The 24,304-nt window shown below is 38.1% G+C and overlaps 1 protein-coding gene across 2 annotated transcripts in view; it reads left to right on the top strand.

Annotated features, from left to right (window-relative positions):
- ARMC9 (armadillo repeat containing 9) overlaps positions 1 to 24,304 on the top strand; it is a 73,981-nt gene that overhangs the window by 13,728 nt on the left and 35,949 nt on the right. For both annotated transcript variants that reach the window (XM_075031565.1, XM_075031566.1), the window contains exons 8-15: positions 673 to 830; positions 2,691 to 2,789; positions 10,488 to 10,523; positions 17,921 to 17,955; positions 19,140 to 19,251; positions 20,169 to 20,261; positions 21,545 to 21,635; positions 22,533 to 22,656. In XM_075031565.1, the coding sequence (XP_074887666.1) occupies positions 673 to 830; positions 2,691 to 2,789; positions 10,488 to 10,523; positions 17,921 to 17,955; positions 19,140 to 19,251; positions 20,169 to 20,261; positions 21,545 to 21,635; positions 22,533 to 22,656 (748 nt within the window). The remainder of the gene's footprint in view (positions 1 to 672; positions 831 to 2,690; positions 2,790 to 10,487; positions 10,524 to 17,920; positions 17,956 to 19,139; positions 19,252 to 20,168; positions 20,262 to 21,544; positions 21,636 to 22,532; positions 22,657 to 24,304) is intronic.

Raw genomic sequence — 24,304 nt, 5'->3', positions numbered from 1 at the left:
AAGCAAAGCACTACATAACCTAAATATCAGTGGTCTATTTCTATAAATTAACTGGAGAAAACACCCAGCCTCACAGTGTAATCTGACAAACACTGTCATGAATCTCTAGGTACTGTCGTTCTCCTGTTTTGTTGTTTTATCTTTGAAGTGGCTGCCTGACCTTTCCAGTTGCTCGGTGTGATAATAGTTTTTACCCACTGTTACTTTAGTGAGTGTAGAAGATAGTGCATGAATCTCATCTGCAGATAGCAAGTTCAGTTAACCAAGTCTGAGCTGCATTTTGTCATATATTTTTCTGATTCTATGCCCACAGACTTGGTTTGTCTCTGATAGCATGGAACTTCTTGTATTAACACACCTTTAAAACAGTATCCTCTTTACAAATGTATTCAGTGATGTTTACTGTCTAATAGTTGTATTGCTGCTGTAACTGTGAAGCAATTGTTTCTTTGGGCAATTAAGGTAAAATAAATACTTGTAGCTGTTGCGATGAAGTAAATTCACACTAGTAGCATGGAATCATCCTTGCAGTGAAATTCCACCCCTTGGATAAAAGTAATTCCACAGCAGCAGTTGAAGTTGTCCCTTAAGAACAGTAAAAATGCTTGTGGGTTCTTTTGTCCTTTTGGTTAAAAAGGTGATGTTATTTCTTTTTTGTTACTCTCTTGACAGAAATGTTGCAACATCTTCATCAACAGTTAGTGGAATCTGAGAACAGGACCATGACCTACCTGAAACGATTTAACAAAATGCAGGTGGACTACCATAATCTCATTGGAGTCACTGCAGAGCTGGTGGATTCCTTGGAGGCCACAGTCAGTGGCAAGATGGTAAGGGATGACTCAAATGTGTGCTTGCTTCCCCACCCCCCAGAAAATGGAGAGACAATGCCACTAAAATGTGAATTAAGCTTTGTAGTGATGGGCATTTCTGTAAGTACTGTGTCTTTTTACTAATGAAACACAGCACTTTGGATGGAGTGTTCTTCTGTTGCCCCTGTGTACTAGGATAAAGGTAGTGCAGAAGATGGGTTGAATTGTGCTGGCTCAGAAATCTTGAAGAAACTATCACCATCTCACAAGACATCTCAGATCTCTTGTGAGAGGCATTTCTATGATTACTAACTGCAACCCAGCCCATCAGAGGTTGTTGTACATTTAAAACTGCTGCCAGGTCTGTTTTAAGTTATGCTGTGGTGGAAACAATCTTCTTATCCAAAATTTTGTTGAGGAAAAACTTTGCTCTCTGTTCTGCTAAGCTGAACTTGTTAATTTAATTGGTAAAGGGAACCGGGGTAGGAGTGAATGAGTTATTCACTGTGTGAAATGGGTCACATGTATGTGACTGGAGAAGGTACAACTTTCTTACGAGTATTTTTTTATACAAAGATGATTTTATGCTTTATTTTTTGTGCCATCTTATCTGTGAGCATGCTTCTCTGCTATAATTTCTGTATAATCTGAAGATTGTTCTTATGTCAGATGTTAGTGGCCTCTAGATGCTTTTAAAGGAGCTGTGAATTGTTAGCAGGGAGAATGACCTAGAAGTTCCTGCGCTGCCTGCTGAGAAGTCAGTATGTACCTTCCTCCTGTCATCAGCGTGAACATCTTGTAGTTTGTTACTCTGCATCTGCGATCACTGTTTGCTCACATCATTACTGCGGGGAAGAATTTACCTTTAGGTGTGGATTTTAGTTTACAGCAGATTAGGAAAGGTATCTGCTCACATGAACTTCGATAACAATAAGAAACACACAGTCAGTCATTTGCTGCCTCACACTTCACACTTCCGTGCTCTGCAAGGTGATACGCTCTTACCTTTTGTGATGGAGGAATCAGGCACTGGTTATCTTTTGTTATGGATGCTCGTTTAATTTCCTTTGTAAGCGTTGGGCTGGGCAGTCATTTGATCCTTCCCAAGTGTGTCCAGCTGAGGGTGCTCTTTCATTATGAATCTTGGTTTCTGTCATTTCTGAATCCAAGGTGGAGTTGGGTACTGAATAAAATCATGTTGAAGTTACAGCATTCTGAATTTGAAGGGTTTTGTTGTCTCGCTGTAGGTCTGAGAATATCAGAAGTGTCCCCATTTGCGTTTCTATAATCTTAGTCCTCTTGCCATTCTATTCTGGGGAAGCTAATAACTGTTCTGAAATTAAGCAGTTCTATTGTGGTGTAGATTTCCCAAAACAAAAAATCCTAAATGTCCTGAGATGTTTTGCATTGAAACACAAAGTGTCGTACTGTGTAATTCATATTTATTCTCTCTGCTGCACAAGAGCGTCGTGTAAGTTCTGCTCTTTAGCTAGACAACACATCAGCATATCATTGTCTAAGTCTAAAGCACAAAACTGCTTCATACTTACTGTTGGACAACTTACCTTTTGATTGAGGAAAATCTGTATGCAAACCTACATGTGACAAATTCTGTTTTTCTTCTAGACTTTCTGAAAGTGTTTAGCATTAGTCTTGTGAATAGCATAACTATTCCCAGATGAAGAGAGTTTACAGTTTTCTTTATTTCTAAACAGAACTGCAGTTGCAGTATATACCTTGTGCTTACATTGATGAGTCTCAGGTGTGTGATTTCTTGCCGTCTTAGAAAACAAAATAACCTTTAGTATAGAAACACTTGTCTGGTAGAAAGTGTAAGTTTTATATAATCCTGTTCTCTTTATGTTTCCTAATTTTTAGATCACACCAGAGTATCTTCAAAGTGTTTGTGTTCGCTTGTTTAGCAATCAGATGAGACAAAGTGTAGCACATAGTATTGACTTCACAAGGCCTGGAACTGTAAGTATTAATGTTTGGGGTTTTTTTACAGCAACTATCTCAAAAGACAATACCAGTTAAGCTGTATATTGAACAATGAATGTGAGATAGTAAAGACAAAGCATAACGTGTCCAAGCTTGTATAAGAATATGGTAATACATAAGGTTTTGTTGATCTCAAATGCTGGTGAATGACACGGTTATGCAGTTATAGCTGTGTAAGTATGGTTAATTCTGTTATCATAACAGTAAGCTGTGTATCTGTTAAAATGCTAACTGAATGTTTAAAAAAAAAGAAAAAAACAAACCCCTAAAACTCTGGTTTGATGCCACATCTTAGCCAATTTAATTTAGCTAGAAAGGGGTGGTGGTGTTGCTCAGCTCTGGACACATGCTCTGTTCCTTTGTGCTGTCAATGATGCTCCTATAACCCTAGAGTCTATTGGCTTAGCCATCTAAAGGAGAAGCATCAGACAGGATCATGAGAACAAATGGGGAAAAGAGGAGAAAGGGAGGACTTCCCTTTTTTGTAAGAGCTAGTTGATAGATGGGTAGTTAGATGATACACCTAAGCCACCTTGTTAATTTACATGATGGGCTTTAACCCTATATCTAAGGATCTTTGATCTTACTGATAAGCAGCTCAGGATCCCTATGTTTTTTAACTTCCCACTTCACCAACCTCTTGTTCATTTTCAGATGCCTGCATTATACCTAGCTGCTTGTACCCATTAATGTTCCGCTCAATCTCTTCTGCCTAAATGGAGATGGAGCTTTTTTTTAACCCCAGCAGCAGAATCAGCTTAGGATAGTTTTTAGTATCTGTGAAACTGTGCCTGGGGGTGTGAAATTTTAAATTACTTAATGATAGTGTAAGAGCTGTTCAGTGGTACAGTCTTTTTTAATACCTAGCTTGTTCAAATTTTTCAAATAAGTATTAACATTAAAGTTGCATTAAAACATTTTAATATTAAAATATTGCGTGCTACTGCTTTACAAAGACAAGCCAAAGTTGTGAACTGTGCTTATTGTTTTTGCTGTGGCAGACATTCATGCATACTTAACTTTGTAGTAGGAGAGCTTTGTGAAGTGTCAAAGGAAAAGCAGAAGAAAATAAGATTCTTGCTCCTTTTTCTAGCCAAGGCTTTTAATAACAATGACGCTATTGGTACATTTTGTTCCTCTTGAAAATCTGTTACAGAAAGATGAGGAGATAATAAAATGTTCCCTTTTCTTTTCTGTGTGCTAATATTTTCAGAGATAAATAGTATTCCTCATTGCTCTTCAAGCAGTTTTAAATGCCCTAACTTCCCTGTCAGTGGTCAGAAATCCTTTCTCTGACTTGCTGTGTATTTAGGAGGTGCACTCTTAGCAGCTTTTGGAGGCTGCATATCCCAGGGTTTCAGGAAGGAACCAGGATCTCTGTTTGTCTGCTACCTCAACATTAGGGGCTGTCTGTAACTCCTCTCTCCTCAGATTTACACCTTGTCCATGGTGCATGATTATGCCATGTCCCACTCCATAATGTACCCACCTCCCCCTGCATCTTTCTTCTAACCAACAATTTTCAGGGGTCTTCCCTGTTTCCCTGCCAGTGGCTTTCCAAGATGATGCTTTATGTACCCCAGTAGTCTTCTGCATTTTTGCCATATGACGTTGGGGTTGTGTGTGTCTCCCAGGTCCCCTTCCCTGTACTGAGATCATCCATTCTGTACGGCCACATGCCCTCTTCTATTTGTTCCTGCCCTCTACTTGCATCAAGGCTTCTCTTTTTCTCCTGTGCTTTCAAGGTGCTCCATCTGCCCAGGGTTTCACTCTTACTGTTTCTTTTCTTTCTATCTCAAGTTGATCCTCTGATCTCTTGAACCCTTTTGGGAAGGGGGCAGAGGGAAGAGTGTCATCCTTATGCAAGATGCTGACTTGTTTCTTTATCCACTCTGCAGAGAGTGCAGAAGTGGCTGAAGCTGTGTCTTCACTGATAAAATCTGGGTGGATTATTGCTAGACTGCGTATGTCTTTCTGCACCCTTATCACATGCTAGTTTAGCATAAACATCTGTCCTTGTATGGTTTAGCCTTTAGGTATAGGCATCTGTTTCCTTCTCTATGAAAAAAAGACTTAAGAATTTTAAGAACAATAAGTGATCTTTGAAGAAGTGTGTAAGCAGCAGTGTATAAGCACAGTATTTCAGCCAGAATCTCTGTCACTAAAGGTTTTTAAGAACAAGGTAGACAAATGGTTACCATTCACCAGGAATGTTTGATGCTTGGCTGCTCCTCCAGGACAGATTAGGTGACCGCTCAAAATCTCTTGCAGCCATACTTCCTCTGTTTCCTTCTACTAAAAGATGCTCAACTATGAAATGATTGTTGATCTTATGCATCATGTTTATTTATTCCTGCTTCTCTAAAAGTGTCTCTGAAAGCATTTCTGCTCTGGAAGTGCCTTTGCCATTATACTTATGCCACTATGGCCACTTTAGCACAGTCTCCAGCTATGTAGATAGGTCAGAGAAAGAGGATTTGGTGGTGGTAGATTTTTTTCCCTCCTGGAAGTAATTTTTGCCTCCCTTCTGTCCCAAATCAGCCAGGTTAAGCTGAGTAAGGCGGTGTTCTTCTGGCACAGTTGTATTTATTTTTATACTAGGCTTTACTAGTGTAACTATTTCTGTGTGACTTTATTGCTCCTTTATCCACACTATTGAGGTAGTTGCTGTGCCAGCTAAGTTCTCTAGTGGAGGACCAGGATAGCTATAGCACTGAGACTGTTTAGATTAAGGGTTTCTCAGCTGGTTTAGGTCACTCCTTGACAGTGAGTTTGTAGTAGCTACTGTGGTTGAAATCTAAGGTTGTTTATACAAGCAGACCCACACACTCAGGCTGTCTGAGGCATTAGCCAAGCTTTGGAGGGCTAATCACAGTCTTCGCTTGTAGACCTTCACTGCATCATAACCAGGTTTCCTTATGTTACCCTTTTGTCCACACTTGATTGATCATGTTTTCTTGTTTGTTTCCCATGTAGAGAGTTCTGGTTTTATACATGAATAGCAAACATGTAGAAACACAAATAAGTGTAAGAAGAAAAAAATAATATATAGCCCATCTTCGAGAAGAAAAATGAAACTTGTTCTTCATCATCCCAAAATACTTCTAAACACTCCCTGACTCTGTTGATCCAGGAAGCCAGATGAGATGGCCAAAAAACCAAATTCTCCGTTTGCCACTAGGCTACTAAGGCATCCCATTACTTTTCCTTCAAGGATTCAAAATACCTCATTGTAATACACTTAGATGTTATTGTTCTATTCTTAAGTGGTTTCAGGTTTTCACATAAGTTTTGGAATAAAGCTGGAGGCATCATGACCCAGACTAACTAGTAGCATGAGCTTGTGGCATCTGTGCTGGATTTGTGTTGGAAGATTCCTTCACTTTTTGCTCATAACCAATTAGAGACACTAGAGTGTGGTCTTTCCAGCTATTCCATTTCACAAAACTCCTGCTGCTGTAAGGAACAGTCACCTGTATAATTGCAAAGGGAAGAGACTAGCAGAGGGGCAGCTCCTTTGCTCATCCGTACCATTACGGCACTGTGTAGGCAAGATAGGCGAGAGGTTTAAAAAAAAAAAAGTCAATGTCTAAAGAGTTTTGGCAGGCATTAAATATGGTGGTTGGTTTGTTCTATTTTTTTCCCCACTTCACCTTGAATATTCAGGATTTGACCCTGTCTCACTGACATCACCAATGTCAGGACCAGACCCTTAAATAAATTAGTTTTGGCAGATCAATATCTCTAAATAGACGAGCAGAAAAGAAAATCATTAGCAAGGAAATTACTTTTTTGTTTTACTGACATGCAGCCTTAAATTTCTACCACTTTTACATGGGGGATGAGTGGATGTACATTACATAGTTTGGAAGAAGGCGGTGCTTGAGTTCAGTCATCTATACTGTCACAAGTCAGGGGACAGTCCAGGTTTGGGAGTGGGTTACAAGAGCAGAAAATGCTAAAGCTGCATCATTCTCTGAGATGTTTACTTGAGCTCTACAGTATATTTTGGTAAATCAGCTACACTATGCTAGTAGTTTTAAGTTATACTGGGAAGGAGAACTGCACCAGTGTTGTAACCAAAATGAAGTATTGCCCAAGCTAATTAAAGCGCATGCCTTGGATTATACCCTTGGTGGCATTATTTGTATGCAAACTTGATTTTGTTCCCAGTGCATTGTGCTCTGAGCTCAATTTTTAATGTCAGGAAAGTAGTATTGTGTAATATAAAGCCTTGAGGTCTCAGGCTTTGAATTTACGATAAAGGTAGCATGTATCACTTACTAATGTGTGCTGTTATTGTACAAACATCAGCTTCCTGGTTTGCCCCCCGCGCCATGGCTGAAGGCCTGTCTTTTTATACTGGAAGAAATTCACATTGGGAGGACAAATCCCAGAACAAGTCTTTCTTACTGAACTGGCTTTAAGACCCGAGGCAATGACATCTCTTAACCAAAAGACTTTCGCAGTGTAATCATACCCGTGAAATCTTACTTAGCAATGGCTTCTAGTGTTGGCTGTTGCTTTGTGCTCTCCAGTAAGCTGGCTTGGATCTCATTCTTTTGCGGAGCAACTTCATGCCTCTTGCCAGCTCTGTGACCTCTTGGGTCAGCTTGTGAGCCTGATCTACAATCCATTAACAGGATGCATCTGCTGCATGTAGTGGGAGAGAGGCCACACTACTGTGTTACAGTTGGGAGATGTTTCCAAGGCTTCTCTAAAGCCCTGTTCTACCATAAGGCTTTTTTTCTAGCTGCAGTTGAATGTTATCGCCATCTTCCATCATGTAATTTGACATGTGTGGTCCTGAATTGGGAGATAAGAAACCTGAGAGAATTGTCAGAGCAAAAGGTCCGGATCTAAGAATAGGAGGTCAGAGCACCAGCTCTGACAAGCTGAGGAAACATTAATTTGAAGATTTAATCAAATTCCTGACTTTCTAATGTTCGTTTGGACAGGGAACTGATGTGGGTAATGGTAAATTTGAAAAGAATAGTTTTAAATACAGTGATCTATCATAGTCCATTATATCTTTAATACTCTTGAGTTTACTTCAGTTTTACTTTTTTTTTTAACTTTTTTTTTTCTTACTATTAGTGATTTATCTGATGGGTAAGAAGCATGGATTGTAGTTTTTTGATGCCTGCAATTTTCTGTTTGAAAAATCATGAAGCCAAGAGGATTCTGGCTGTTTATTGCTGAAGCATTGTACATTCACTCCCCATCGAAAGTTGGCGTAGGGTCAAGTCTTAAACAAATAGACTTTCAGATTCAAGTAAGATGTACACCTTCCTGGAATTTCTTGGATTAGGGATAATGTAGTAAGATGCTGTAACCTTTGGATTAAAGGGAAAACAGGAACTGCTTCTTCAGATGCATAGTTTCTGTCAATAGTCAAGATGTGTATTAACCACTGGAGAATCTTTCTGTGACTAGAAAGCTGTATAGTTGTTTGCACGTGTTGCTCCTGTGTCATGGAATAGAATAAATGCCCATTATGTTTTTACTGCTATTCAGTCTGGTTACATTTACCTGTAGCTACAATTAGGTGAATTAATGTCCCTTGCAAGTTTTAGGTTTCTTTTGGCACAACTCTTGAAGCTGTGGAAAAATTATTATATTTTTAGTTCTGTCACTGGGCAAAAGCACCAGCTTTTCTGTAAAGTTAAGCTGTCATTTACAAACTGTAACTGAGGAATTTTTTTTCGTTTTCTGGGATAGCTGTAAAGACTAGCGTAGGCTAATTTTTTTCTTGTGCTCTGTGCTTTTTTCCTCAAACACGCTTTTTTACTGCAAATGCAAACATGCCATCAAGCTGCAGTAGTTGGTGGCAGGTATTCTGTTTCTTACTTGTGAAACAGTTTTCTGCACCAAGAGATCACATAAAACCTAGGAGACAGTCTAGCAGAAGCTTTTTGTTTTGTTTTTTTTTTAATTACTCTGAACCATTCAGAGTGGATTCACCAAGCATTACGTTGATATATGCTCTTTCATTTAAAAATAATACGCACGTTACAGCAAACGGCATCTACCCTAAGCAAGCTTTTCTTAGGATGAAATGTATCAGTCTTCTCCATCCCTGTCCATGGGATGATTCTTGTATGTTACCAGTCATATATGGTAAGGAAGAAACAAACCTACCTCTTTATGTAAGCAAAGAGGTGGTTTTTTTCTGCTGATACGGTATATGATGCCTTTTTCACAAGTTGCTGCAGGTGATACAACTACCTGCAGCAGCTTGGGCAGGTTTTTTTGTTTGCATAAATTCCTCATCTCTAAAGGTAAGGTGTTGCCATCAGTAGGGGTTTGCAGAAACTTTTCCTGTTATTGTCCTCAAATCACAGAATAGACCAGGTTGGAAGGGACCTTGAAAGGTTGCCTGGTCCAACCTTTTGTGGTTTCCTTTAACATTAAAACTTTCCTTTAACGTCATCCTTGTCTTGATGCCTATGTACATTTTCACTGGCTCAGGTCATGTGTGTGTTGAAATGTCTTCTCGTCATGATACAGGTTATCTCCTGGTTTCTTTTGCTCACTTACTGGTCTCTATTGATGTTGTCCTTTGTCTTGAATTTAATTTTAAAATGTCTTCGCCACAAACTGTCTATATGTGTGTATAGCACTGTGAAAGTTAAAATACTTGTTCACATAAGGGAATTCAGAGTGTAATGGTAATAAAAAGAATAATGTCAGATTTTTAAAATTGGTTAAAGAATAGAAAGAACTTTATTTTCTGCTCACAGTGAAGAGTGGCAAGTTTCTTATACCTTCTGTATAAGGCTGTATATATCTGTTAAACAGGAACCTGCTAAATACAGTGTTTATGTGCTTATTCATCTGCACAAATATGTCCTCTAAAGTAAATATTGGCAGGTTTGCACAAAAATACTAGAAGCAGAATAATTAATGTTGGTCTTATTTCATTGTGTTGAACTGTGTACTTTTATTTTGAATTAAGACTCTTCTTTTTAGATACAAAGCTGTTCTAAGTTAAATATTTTAGTCCAATTAAAGAGAACATGGCATATTTTGTACTAAACTACTCAAACCATTAATTATCACCATTTTTTATTTTAGTAACTAAATCTTAGGTTTCCTTCCAGAGACTTTTTCTTAATTTATCCTTGGAGCCTTTTGGGATGAGGAATTGATAACATTGCTCAAACACCTTAAATTGTCTCTCTCAACTTTCATTATGTGCTGGTGAGAAACTCCAATCAAAGCAAGTATGGAGAATACTTCTAGCTGCTGTCTCAGAAGCTGAGGTCTTCTGATCGATATCATGTTCATTGGTATATCTCTCTTAGCTGCTTCAGTGTAGTGAACTATAGAAGTCATATATTCACATAAATGTGTCAGTGCTTGGTATGTAGCTATTCTAACTGACAGTTATAATGGAATAATGTGCAGACTAGATATGTTTGCTAGGTGTTGAAAAGGGAACTTGTAAATATATCACAAGAGAGACACATTGATTTCAGTCCTAAAAAATACTTGTATGTGGATTGACAGAAGGTACTTAAACATTTCTTTTCAAAGCTAATAGTCTGTTAATTTTTAGCTAATTTTGATTTGTTGTTTTTTTTAGAACTGTGCATTTCTCTGTGATTTATTTCTGTTAACTTATTTTTTTTAATCTTCTTTATTTTAATGTGTGCCTGTTTGCCTATAAAGGGATATTACTCTATGAGCCCTTGTGATGACGGATATGTAAGTGTCTATATCTTTATATCCTTTCACATTGCCTGCTCAGTCTGTCACAGTCTATATTTCTCTTCATTTCACAATGTATAACAATTTTCTGTGCATTTTAACTTGTCATGACATTAACTCGTATGGTTTATGAAGAGCCAAAAAATGTGCAAGGCCTGGAATTTCTGCATGGAGAACAGAAGTTCTGAGTAACCTTATGGCTTCATAATATGCATAACACAGCATGTCAACAAAAGAGCAGCTTTGTCCACAAATTTTACATTAAACACAGCTTCTTACAGCATGCAGAAAGCAATTGTTTCTTCCACATGAACATCAGTGTATATATCATACAATGTCTCTGAAGTGTGCCAACACTAGCTGATGCCACACCACCTTTGACAAAGCAAATAAATATTATTGCTTAAGATAATACAGCAAAATGAATTGTGCTCCTCAGAGGTGTGTCATATTTTACATATTTGTATTTTTAATTTCTAAAGTGAGACTTCAATTCTGTAGTAAAGACTATAAAATTCTTGCATACAATTAAAATGGATCCTCTCACTGAAAACTGAAAAAGCAAAACAGTGTTCTGTGTACTGCCTGTGACTTCTGTAACCCAGATGGAAGTTTGTATTCTGGCATTATTACAAGTACACCATAAGTATCTAATTTTGCCCATAGTCAGTGCATTCTTTGTAAAGAGAGGAAATGAGTCTATTTCTATGTAACTCTGTATGTGATCAATTCATAAAAGTTATTGACACCAATTCTGAAAAATGTTGGTCAGTATTCTACTTTAAAATAATACATATTTATGTTTTTATCACTTTGTGTAAAACAAGATTTCATCTTTCAAGAAAAACTAACTCTTTTTTTTTTTTTTCAAATGTATTCATCACCTGGAATTACAGTAACCCCTGTGGGCACTCAACTTCCTGCCTAAAACAACATTTTGTTTTGAGAAATAGTCATAGAATTATTGAATGCAAGGGACTATTTCTTTCATGCTTCTTTTTATCTTGATGTAGAGATTACTATCCACATTCACCTGTGTTAAAAGATCACCTGTATCAATCAACCTGTTCCTGTTGATGATGTGAATGGTCATAATGGACACCTTTTGCTTGATGCTTAGTATTTTGTTCCCTCTCATAATGGTCTGTTTTGAGATTGAGTAAAAGTTGATTATAAATGAGCAGTTATGAATTCAATGATCTTTGCTAAGAGAAGTTTTGCCCTTATATAGGTAGTTTTAGTTAAAAGTAACTTTATACGATGTAGAATGTAATAACATACAATGCAGAGTTGTTTATAAGATTTTTGTAAAGCTATCTAATTCTGAGCTATTTCTTGAATTCATAGATAGCTTTCAGCCTCCCTTCACTGTTTATATATAGAATCTTATACTGTTTTCTGACATTTTGTCTTGTCATTGCATTATCACATATTATTACAGTGTGACTTTATGTACACTTAAGATGTCTTAGAGAATCTGTTTTATATGGTAAGTGGGAAGTTTTCACAACAGGATATCTCTAGTATAAGTAAGAAAAAAAAAATTAAAAACACTTGCAGATCTTCTTACAAAGTAAATTTGCATAGCCCCAGTAGATCTGCCAGGTTACGCAAGCTTGAAGTCTAATCTGTCATAGGCTGCACGTAGCAGGCTTGTTGTCATTAACTTATAACAAATGAGCTCAACATAAATTTTTGAGTTCTAATGATATGTACAAATTTGCTCAAACTTTGGTTTTACTCTTCACATATTCATCACGTATCTTTGATTATTAATTCTGAATCTGTATTGAATTTACACCGAGTTCTTACAGCACATTTTCAGAGTGGTAACGGAGGACAGAATCTGGCTTTCAGCTTTAGCCTTCAGCATATTGTGAATATATACATCAAATAGCAAAGTGGAGTTGGTTTGAATACAGGGCTACAGTATTTGATAAAATCAATTGTGGTTTTGGCTTGCACATGAAATGCATCTGTTTTCTTTTATAAATATTGGTATTTTTTTTATTTTTTTTCCCCTTTGAACTTCTTTGTTTTATTCCATGCTGTTCGTATTCATGCCTTGCTTTGTTCAAAAATGAAGGGCTGCCATCTGTGGCTAGTCTGCATCGTGACAGAATTACTTGTCTTAATATGGCACCTGGTTTGGCTTTGGCAAGAACCAACACAAACATAAGTCATACCCCATGATCCTACCAGAATAAGCTGTGCTTGGGCTGTTGTTTTCTTGTGTCTTTTTCTTTTCCTTTCCTTAAGACACCTAGTTTCTGCATGTGTTTCAATTATGACATATGATTCTGTCTCAAGATAGGTTTTGCATGAAAATTATTTTCTTCAAGATTAAGTCTGTGAATGTTGGGAGTCATGTATTACAGATGAGTCATGTATGCCCCATGTTCTTCACTTTCTGTCATTCACTGGCAATTTGAGGAATACTGTTACTCAAAAGGTTGAATTAGTATTTAACCTGTTCCAGGAAAGGTAAGACTGGGGAAAGGGCTTGGGAGAAAATGCTGAGGAAATAAATGCTTTTTAACCTAAGAAAACTGGTAGTAAAGAGGAGCTATGTAAACTTGGCTGATTGAGGCATCATCTGGTGGTTGACATGATGGATGTGTAATGAGGAAGTTACCTGTCAGCAGTGCCTTTAACTCTGCCTTTCCGTCTGTGGCCTTGGATTCATCACCTGGAGATGAAGATCGTAAGGTTTCTACTAACCTTATAAGAATATTAAGAATTTACTTTCTGTAGAGAGTGCTTTGAGGGCTATGAATGCACAGTGCTGATGATTTTACTTTCTCTTGTCCAGTTATTTAAAAGCAGCTGTTATAAAGAAGTCCCAGCTTTCCAGCATCCAAGTACTCTCTCTCAAAACCACAATACAGTTGGAGTTTTTGCACTATTGCCACAGAAACAACAAGATATCAGAGTTCAGCTGTTTAGATTTGAGAATGAACACCAGGAAAGAGAAGAACGGATCTGTGAGGATCAAAAACCCAAAAGGCTGGTGGGCTCTGTTCTGCCCACTTCCAGGCTTCAGTATTAACCTTTTCTTCAGTTAAATATATCCCTTTGTTCCTAAGAATCATTTTAAAGGGCTTCATGCTTTTACATGTATCTGCAACACAGAAGTCCGTTTTTAAAAGCATATAGCTACAGTTTTCCAAAGAACTTAAAAGTTTTGTTATTAATTTGGTGGTAGGGCAGGTTTTTGTTCCCAAGAATCTATTGCTTTTGCTTTCCTTGGTACTGACGTGTTGAGGGGGTGGAGGCTGGTTTCGCTGGCACTCCCACCAGAAGTAATGCATGTGGAAGCTTGGCTTTGGATCTGCTGTGTACAGAGATAATGGTGAAGGCAATGACCTTTTTCCACCAGCTAGATTATATGTCTTAAATGAAGTAAGTGTGCTGACGTAAGTAAGCCCAAGAGCTGATTTGTAGGATGCAGCTCTATTTAAGGTGTGGTTTTCCTTTTGTTAAGGCTAATGCGCAAGTCAAGAACTAGAGCTTAAGACAGCTTTTTGGGGCTAGGTTATGTAAAGATATTTAACTTGGTAAATATCCTGAGATTGGGACATCTCGGATTCTGTACCAAAGAGGAGAAATGGAAACAAACAAATACTACCTAGTGAAATGCAAAAGGAGTTGCTGAGGTGGAACTGTATTTGCTTTGGTGGGCTGCCTGCTAGGGAATTCCTAATGTGCATTTACCCTTCCCTGCTTGTGTGGGGCAGGGCACTTTGTAAGGTGGAAAAGAGCACTCTGCTTAAGGAGTTAAGAATATTAAACCAAGTTAAAATGAAATGTTAGGATGGGTCTGTATTTCGCCCTCTTAATTAGAAATGTTTATGTGAAGGAAGCCATGAAATTTTCAGCAGAGTTCGGGTCATATTCCCCAGGCTTATTTTCCACCCGAGTCCATAACCCAGTGCTTCCTATTGCCAAGAGCGCTGCTTCCAACTGGTCAAATCTGCCAGCGTTGAAATGAGGCATGGAGCTTGGTACAAACCCTTTACGGCTCGTTGGGGGTATCAGCTCGAGCTTATACAGAGTGCTGGGACAGGCACCCCTTGATGCTGCTGCAGGAGGTAGCGAAAGCAGCCAAGGAATGGGTGCAGAGGTGGTGCCGGCCAAGCTGGCAGTAGTCTGGGAGTGAGAGCTGAAGAGGCCATGGCATGAGGAGGAGAAAGGCTGGCAGGGTAGCGGGGTTCTGAGGGTCTGGGGTACTGCATGTCTTTCCTCTTTAAAAACGAGGATAAAAAGATGAAAAGTTGAGAATCTATGGCAAGAGGTAGCCTGGATGTTAAATTGAATGATCAGCACTTGGTGGTACTGCATTTGGATCACTTGTTGGAAAACTAAACTGACTGAAATTCTCTTCAGACCCATTTAGCAATAGATGGAGAGTGTGCGATGCTGTCCCTCAGCATGCTGTGTGGCTGTGTGCTTCACAGGGTGACTCAACTGTCTGACCCAAAGTAGTGCAGACCCTGAAATCGTAGCCCTGTGAGCCACAGGAGAGCTGCTGCGTTGCGTGACTGCCAAAAAATGCCCAGAAATATAATTCTCTAGCAGTCCTTGTTCTCATAAATTACATTATGAAATAGAGACCTAAATAAATTCCAAAACAGGAAAATACTAGTACCAGAGTTGTTACTGTACTGTATCAGCTGTTATTAACTTATTTTGCAGAATTATTCTGTCATAATTAAACACTAAATCTGCTGGTTTTCTGTTTGTAGTAGTTGTGTGATGAGCATTTGATTGTTTAATTGCAAAATAATTTTTAGCTCTTGCACACTGCCATTCATTGGTAGATCTCAAAAACCAGCTTATTCAAGAGATTGATGCCTGTATCTGCTTTCCAGATGAGAAAAATCAAGGCCCGGAGATGTGAAATTACATATTTAAATTCTGTCTGCAGTTGGTAGCTGAATCGGGGCTAGAAGCATATCTCCTGAGACCCAAGCCAGTGTCTTACTCAGTGTGCCATACTGGAGGGTACAGATTAGCTTACTTATGACTATTTGCAATCATGTAGATGAAGAAAGGAAATCTCTGCCTGTAACATGGTGGCATTCTTTCTGCTTATCAGTGTTGCTGACCATAGTCAGTCAGATTCAGAAATGAAGGTGCAGTGAAGGGCAAACTAACCCTGGAAAACTTTTCCTGTTTCTGTTTTGCCTCATTGAACCTGACGTATTATGAACTGTATCCTAATTGCTTTCCCAGAAACACCAGAAGCCTGAGAGCGCTTCCTTCCTCCTGTGCAGGTTCTAGACTGATAAACTTGGGTCTGATCAGAAATGTGAGCACTGGACAAGAAGGCTCTCCATCTTGGTCACCCAGCCCGCAGAGCTCCAGTATAGGGTCTGCCTCGCTGTGTGGTGCCTTTTTGGTGCAGGAAGACTGCAGAGCCAAATCGTACTAAATGCTTTGCTGTGCTCCATCTGCCAGCTTAAAAAGTAATTTGGGAATTAATAGGACTTTGTCCTGCTTGATCTGACTGAATTTTAAAAATCTGAACTTTTTTCCAGTTGAAGTTTCTGTAGTTTGAAATTTATAAAGGCTTGCAAAAATCTTACACTTGCCAAAAAAGTTTTATTTGTATGGACGGGTGATGCATGTATCTTTACCAATTACATATCCTTTAGTTAGATTTTGGTTGGAGCACATGTTTTTCTTTCTAAGGCAGCAAAGAAGTGGTGGGTAAAAAGGACTCTGCTGAGAAGCAGAGAGCTTTAATATAGATCTATTTACTCTAAGTGACCTGCTCTATTACTTTTCTCAATACTGTTCTTCTCATCATCAAGGGCTCTCTCATTTCTTTTGCTTTAACATACTATAGTCACTTTCTTCCCCATTTCCTTTAATGGAGAAGGGTGCTGAGGAAGGCAGTGAAAATGATCTGTGATTTCATTGCGCACTCGGGTACAAGATGATAGCTTTTTACTGGGAAAATAGTTTTGTTTAAACAGAAGTTAGCTTTTGATATTTATCAAAAATGTTAAGGAAAATTAATACAAATAAACGTGGGGAAAACAGGAAGATATGATACTTTGGAAGACTTTTTGTATTGTGTAAAATAAACCATGATTTGAGAACTGCTGTCAAGACAGGTTAATTTTGAAGTGTATGACCTGTTAATTGTCTATTGTGTACAAGTCATTCATTGACTTAAACATAATATAAAATGCTTTCCAATGTGCGTATAAGCTTATTTCACATCGAAGAGAGCAGTTCCTTGTATCACAAAGGATACCCATGAGGTAGTGTGTTGAAGAATATTTCAGCTGGTGTAATTCAATATTCTCTATGGTATTTCATGCTTTTTGTCTCCTCAATCCCTCAGTTTTAAATCTGACAATAGACATTGATTATATAGCTCCCACTGAAAGAGGCTAGGTTAGAAGAAAAGACCAGTTTTAAAGGCATAAGTGGTAATGAGAGATTTTTTAGAAAGTGAATAGGGAGATCAACACAAAGAGACGACACTGAATATTCTGCGAATATGGCATGTAGTTGACATCAGAATGCATGATATGAAGCACTCTTATGCCAGAATTGCTGCTGCTTGGCTCACCTACAAGTAGCTCTAGCACAAAATATTTACTGAAGCAGACAACTTTTATATGGAACTTTTATATGATGTTGATATTTTTAAGTTTTGACTTGTTCAGCAGTGGTGCCTTCATACGCTCTGTGTCGCACTGCATCAGAGAGGAAATATTCAGGCTTAAATTCAACTTATCCTAGGCAGAACCACTGAGAAATGGCATGCTGTTCCATATTGGGTTTTATCCATACTAGAATACCTAGTCTTTTCTTCACATATTAGTAGTTATATATAGGGATATACATTAGTAGCAACAGGCACTCTGTTAACATTAGTGTCAAAACAAAGAATTCCAGCAAATTTGAATGCAGTAATACATGCTAGGTCTCCAGTGAAATATTACTGCAACTTTAAGGTACAAAAATTTTTGAAGTCAATAAATGTGTTTAGCAAGTTTTTCGTCTTCCTCAGTGGGCTTCGGATGGTAGTTTCTACTCACTTTTTTCTCTTTATATATATTTTTTTAAAAAAATGCTTCAAGTGTAGGTAATTTTTTGTGTAATAAGTGTAGGTAATGTATGGCAGTGAAGATAACATAGCCAGATCATAACAAAGGAGGTTTTTACCTGTGAAACACTTCAAGGGAAAAGAAAGATAAACTCTGAAGTCCTCTCCTTTAGCTGTGCTTCTATTTTTCAACATGGGTGCTATAGGAAAAGAACTGCAGAACCTCAGTGAAAGAATACACTGTGGTCCTCATAAGTAACACTGTTGGTGTGAAATTTGGACTAATCCGTTGTGATTTCTTTTTTTTTTCTTTATTTTTCTGATGCAGGCTTCCACAATGTTAAGAGCATCTTTAGCCCCTGTGTAAGTATTTATTGCTGAGCTTCATTTGTATCTGTAGAGAAGAAGAGGGGTTTGTAAACTGAAGTGCACTGCCAGTTGTCTGCAAATAGGAATCACTCATCCTCTGTGTGCTTCCTCTGATCTCAGTGAATGCTGTATGCAAATATTGTGTGATCTGTATTCTTCTGTTGAGCAGGTTCAGTAACATCCTTATTTCAGCAGGATGTTGCTAATCCAGTAAATCTGTCACTGCACACCTGCGAGTTGTTGCTGTATTTTCTTTACTGTTTCCGCACATTACAGTCCTGTTGTTGTAATTGGTTTGCTTCTCACAAAACCAGGAAAAGGAGGGGAATTGGTAACGTGGATTTTTGGGTGCTTCAAGTTTAATTTTTTTGTGACTGACTTAAGTTTTGGCTTATAAGATCGAACAGAGATGGTATATCTGAGGTGAAGGTTTTATTACATTTTTGAGACACTGTTTTGATCCTTCTGTTGTTTACAAGAAAATTAAAGGGACAATTATATATAAAATTTGTTTTGATAGGATAGGAAGATAGGAGTAAAAATTTCTTAGTTTAATATATTTAAATATTAAAATTAAAGCATTGACAGGAATAATTTTGTTAAGGGAAACTTCTATTGCAGTGTTAAAACTCAAAGAAGCAGGATAGTACTGGTACATGGGAAGTGATCCTGTATTAAGTCTTATGTTAAACTAGCGTAGTCCAGCCTGTAAAAAATCCATTCAGCCTGCCTCCTTTGCCTTGGAGAAGACACTTTTGTGTGCGTGAGGGCTTAGAGGTAAAGCTGAAGCTGCAGCTTGTTATTGTGTCTGTTTATAACCATATGCTAAGAGCCACAAGTTGCTGCCCCCATGCTCTTGTGGCCCACACAGGGCAAAAAAGGAAGGTACTGTACTCTTCTGTGCCACTAAAAAGCTCAGATCATCAATTGGCTAGTTGTCAGCATTTGGTGTCTGCAAGTCATGATGGTAAATGAGCTGCATGCATGGTGAAAAAATAAATCCAAGTTTAAAAAGTCTGTTGTTCTGATATGGTAATAAAAGTAACAAAGGTGTAAAAACGTGGAAGCTCTTTTTCTGAAGCAGACTTCCTTTTTTAGCTCTTCTAATCTCAGTAACATCAGCTGGACTGAATAAGGAGAGAGAGTTTTGATGATTGTCTTTCCCATTTCCATTGTAGGAAGATGCAGGATGTGCCATTGTTGCCCTCTTTGGATTATGAGAAGCTGAAGAAAGATTTGATTACAGGGAATGATCGTCTCAAGGCCTTCTTACTGCAGGCTCTGCGCTGGGTAAGGGAGAGGGCCTCTGTAGAAATAAAGAAATAGGTCCCTTCTGGAGGGATCCAGAACTAAAATCCATTTTGCAAGGAAGATGAATGTTCTGGTGATCAGTTCAGCATTATAGGCAACTTCTCTCTTTGTCAATGAAGCTTGCCAAGACTCTTGAGATGATGAAGAAAGCCCAGGCAGTAGGTATCTGTTTGTAGTGGTGTCCTCCTCATCTGAAGAAAGCCAGATAGGAATTACTGGGATCTTCAGTGGAAGTAATTTCTGATGTGTTTTCAAAGAAATTATTGTTGTTGTTTTAGGCAGTTCCTTTTTCCATGTATTGCCCTGTTTTAGATTTATATAAATATTGCTGTATCCAAGAAATACCTGGCTCTAATCACCAGTTTTCCTTTATAATCAAGGTATTCTACAAGAGCCTACCTTTTGGTTGACTCGGATCATGTAATGATATTTCGGAAAAATTAAAGGTGACAACAGGAAGTTACATTTTCCTGCTGAAAAGGAAGCTGATGTGTTCAAAGTGACAGAAGTGAAAGATGATAATAGTGGAATTCTGATCAAGCTTCAGTGTCCATTTACACATTAAAAAAACATCCGTTGGGTCTGACCAGTGGTTCTTCTAGCCCAGTACTCTGTCTCAGATGTTTTAGAAAAGCACCACATCTGTAGCTATTAGAGGGCTTTTTAACTTTATGGGAAGTAATGCTGTATCCTTCCTGTATGGACAGTGATGACAGCTCCCAAGTAACAGTTCATTTCATCTCTTTCCCTTAGATCACTGAGCTTGAATTCCTCCTTCCCATGAAAAGAGGTTTCTCAGCTATGGGGTATCAGCACCTTTAAGATCTTCAATGGTCATCAATTCACATTACCATTTATTTATTTGACTGGTTTATTTATGCTGTTGTTTATTTTAGCGCTTGACAACATCATATCCTGGGGAACAGAGAGACACTGTCCTGCAAGCCTACATCAGTAATGACCTCCTAGACTGCCACAGCGGCTGTCAGGTCAGCTGGAAAGAGTTTTCCTCCAACTTCTATGTGATATTGCTCATTTGTTTCTATAAAGTGCTGCTCAGAAAAATTTATCAGACTCTGGAGGGGAAAAAAAAGAAGTAGTAGTGCCAAAATCACGTGACACATTTAACTTCTGCATCCCAGTCTTTAAATGTGATGGACAAAGCTTTGCATTGTAAGAGCTGTCAGTGTATATTCAGTTCTTGTCTACAAGTGGAAGTTTGTCACGTCTCCTGGTGCTTGATGTCCATGAGTTTAGCAGAAGGCTACTGAGCCCCTTACTTAGGAGTTAGGTCTTGCGTATCAGATGCTATGTCTCTTTTTGAGTGATTATGTATTGTTAGATAATACTTTCAATCCATTTCACTGATCTAGGATAAGAACTAAGTTAGGACTTCAGTCTCAGTACCTCTATGGAATATCTGATTATGCACTTGTAATAACATGTTCAACAGTATTTCTGTGAATTTGGAATAGATTGTTACCTTTCTTTAGAAAGGGTAATTGCTGGTATGTTGATTTTGAAAGGTTGCTTCAGTCACTGATAACCCAATACTATTGCTAACAAAAGCACAACATTTTTTCATTTGTAGTAGTGAATTTTGTACATAGTTGAGTTACCCAGTTGTTTGAAGCAGTGGGCCTACTTGTTATGTTGTGGCTCCCATTGTTATTGCAACAGTAACTTCACTAGAAAAGTTAAAGGATTATTAAATCAATGATCTGGTTTTCTCCCTGTAAATTTCTGTAAGAGGAAAGTTATGTGTAAGTAATGCCTGAAGTAAAACAGATTAAAAATAGTTTGCAATGTGGTGTTCTTGGTAAGTTACTGAGTTGTTTTCCCACACTCTTAGTTGTCAAACAAAAGCATTTCTATTCAGGTAACATTACTGCATTTCAGTTCATCAACAAAATTAACAGATTATTTTTTTTGTCACTGAATTAATTTTAGGTATCAGTTTTAACTAATAACTGTGTTGGTTTATTGTAATTCTCACCCTACACCATGGAGCTTAATGGTGTTATAACAGACTGAGCTGAAGAGCTCTAATTTGCTTATTTTTTTTAATTTTCCATCTCTCCCTTAGCCTCCTGCCAATAAAAAAGGAAACTAGGAAATTTTAAATCATATTGACATTGTTTAAGATATCGATACGCATTCAAAGGTGGTTTGCTGTGAAAATTTAATGAAGCTTTTAAAACATTGTAGAAGACTAACTTTGTTTTTTTTCCTGCTTCGGTGAGTTTTTATTAATGTTTGTTTTCTTCTTCAGAGGAGTGTCCTCAAATTATTGCATTCTAAGAGTGAGGTAGTCAGACAGTATATGGCAAGGCTCATCAATGCTTTTGCTTCACTGGCAGAAGGTAAGAGATCTGCTGCAAAAAGAAGACAGCATTTTCATATAAGGCTGGTTTATGGGTACTTCACAAATGCATGTCACTGCATGTGGGAATTTAGAGCTTTATTTGCACTCTTTTTCTAGGGATTCACTGTCTTTTGTTACATGCATTCAAAACAGTTTTTCAGTACCTGGAAAGCTTTCATTTTGACACTGTAGATTCAGCATTTCTAATTTCTTTTGATGGTTTGTGGTCCATGTGGGAACTTATCCAGGTGCTACCTTTAATATAGCCTTCAGTCTCTTCATGAGGGTTAAAAAAAAAAAAAAAGAAGAAAAATCCCCATTAATTAAAGGTCCTGTAGGCAGACCTGCTACCAGGCTGTGCAACAGTAGTTAGTACAGCTGTTCTTGCATCTTCCTGGTCCTCACCTGAATAAATCTTTGTGCATTACTGCTGTTTGGTTGCATATATATGCAGCTTTGTATCTCTGCCTGTCCCAAATTAGCCCTTGGTTTGGTGCTACTTAAGGAGCTAACAACTATTGCTAGGACCTGAAATCCCATTTGAAGTCAATAGCAGTAGGACACCTGACTTTCCTGAGCTCTTTGGACGTATCTGCTCTTTTCCTAGAGTATACAAAACTGTGATAGATCAGAAAGCATGTACTGAAAGAGGAATAGTGGATTCTGTGTGGTACTAACTTGGCAAGTGGGGGCCTCTAATGCCCCAAGTGGCTGGATTGAATGCAACTGGTCTGCTAGACAACTCATTTGTGCAGGTTTGTTTGGGTCTTGGCACAAGATTGTGGCTTGTCAAGAAGGAACTGAGGTCAATCCTGCTTACTTTTTCAAGGAGAGGGCGCTTTTCTGTCATAAGCTGGTATCTCAGCATCTGTTCTTTCATCGCTTTTTGCACCAGGTCGTGTCTACCTTTCTCAGAACCCAACATTGCTGCGAATGCTGGAGGAGAGACTGAAAGCTGAAGACAAGGATTCCCTTACATGGGAGAATGTTCTGGGGGCTCTGCAGAAATTCAGCCTCAGGTGATGAAAGCACAGCACGCAGTGGTGACAGCAGGAGAGGAAATGCAGGCTAGTTAGGCTCTGTTCAGGGAAGAAAGAAGAGCACTTGGTTTTCCCATAACAATCATCAGAACCTCTGATGACTGATGAAAACAGTGTCATTTATTATGGAGGGGAACTCGGTTTTGCTGACTGAATTAACCTGACTTCCTACCAGCTGTCAAGACTCAAGTAAATGTACATCTGCCATAGCCTTGTGTGCTTTATACATATTCCTTAATTGAACAGAGTGAAAATCTTAATGTAGAAAGTTCTGAAAATCCTACATAGAAAAAAATAAAAAGAGCTGCTGCATTACATTCCAAAGCATAAGGTTTTCATCATCCTTTCTGCAAATATTTTTCAGGGATTTCATCCTTATCCTGTTGATCCTCTTTCCTGGAGCTGACTATGCATGGCCTGTCTTGTTCCTTACTTTTGCATTAGCAGTCTGACTCAGATGCCCACCACAAAAGAAATACCATGCAGAAGCAGTAAAGGCCATGATGTTGCTCCCATTTAACAAATAAATATGATCTAGGAACTCTGTTTTCACAGTGCTCAGGAGGAATATTCAGCCCTGAATAGTTAACTAAATGTAAGGAGGTAGATGGATGTGTTTAGGTCTTGTTATTTCCATTCATGTTTCTTCGAAATTAAGACTGCAAGTGTTGGGGGTTATTTTATTTGTTTGTTTGGGCATGTTGAAGAATTAGGGCTGCTTTTGGACTTGGCTTATTTAGAACTTGTTTGGATGAAACACAAGTAAATGTGCTTTGGGTAAAAATCTGGACTGCTTCCTGACATGATACCTTATACATATTTGAGATGAAAGAGAATAAATCTTCATACCTTACTGCTTGAAATCCTAAACCCATCTTAGAGAAAATGATTTTTCTATTAAAGCACTTGTTGATAGTACAAGTTAGCTTGAATTTTGGGGCCTAGGCACTAAGCTACTGAAAATCTGAAAGTTTTTTACTCTCTGGAAGATAACGGTTAATATTACAGTAGGTTAATTCCAGACACTGGACATGAGAGACTGGTTTTTTTAATGTGTGGTCAGATGCTCCCTTGTTTTCTTCAGTTCATACCACAGACCTACTGCAAGATCCAGGACTGAGTAAGTGTATGAGCTTTCGGGAGTAATCCAAATCCCAAGTACTAAGACCAGGAAAATATCTGCTTTGATCTTTGTACTTTAGATTTACTGCCCATTGGAAATAATGTGATTAAAAATGGTGTTCTTCAGTAAGACCTTTCTACATGTATATACTTCTTTTTTGTATTGTAAAGCAAGGAATTTCTGTTGTAGGAGATCACAATTGACCACCTGGCACTTTATTCTGTATACTCTTTGAGGGCAGCTACAGACTGCGTTAAAAGAATATGTGATTTAAGAATCTCTAGAGAAAAGAGCAAATAAATTTAAGCAAAAAATCTCATTTGTCATATCAACAGTAAAAAAGTGCTATAGTGCTATGGCTACCTAGGGCAGAAGAAGCAATTAATTTGTTTTATGGATCTGTTGTATGTAGCTGGCTTTTTTTACCAATTGTAAGACAATTGAAAATGCAATTTTAGGTGGAGTTAGAAGCCTTAGAAAAGAGTAAAGAAACTTACCTCAGCA

This window comes from Buteo buteo, chromosome 7 (assembly GCF_964188355.1).
Source record: "Buteo buteo chromosome 7, bButBut1.hap1.1, whole genome shotgun sequence".
Lineage (NCBI taxonomy): Eukaryota > Metazoa > Chordata > Aves > Accipitriformes > Accipitridae > Buteo > Buteo buteo.
The sequence above is the reverse complement of the archived record's forward strand: the minus strand, read 5'-3'. Positions and strand labels throughout refer to the sequence as shown.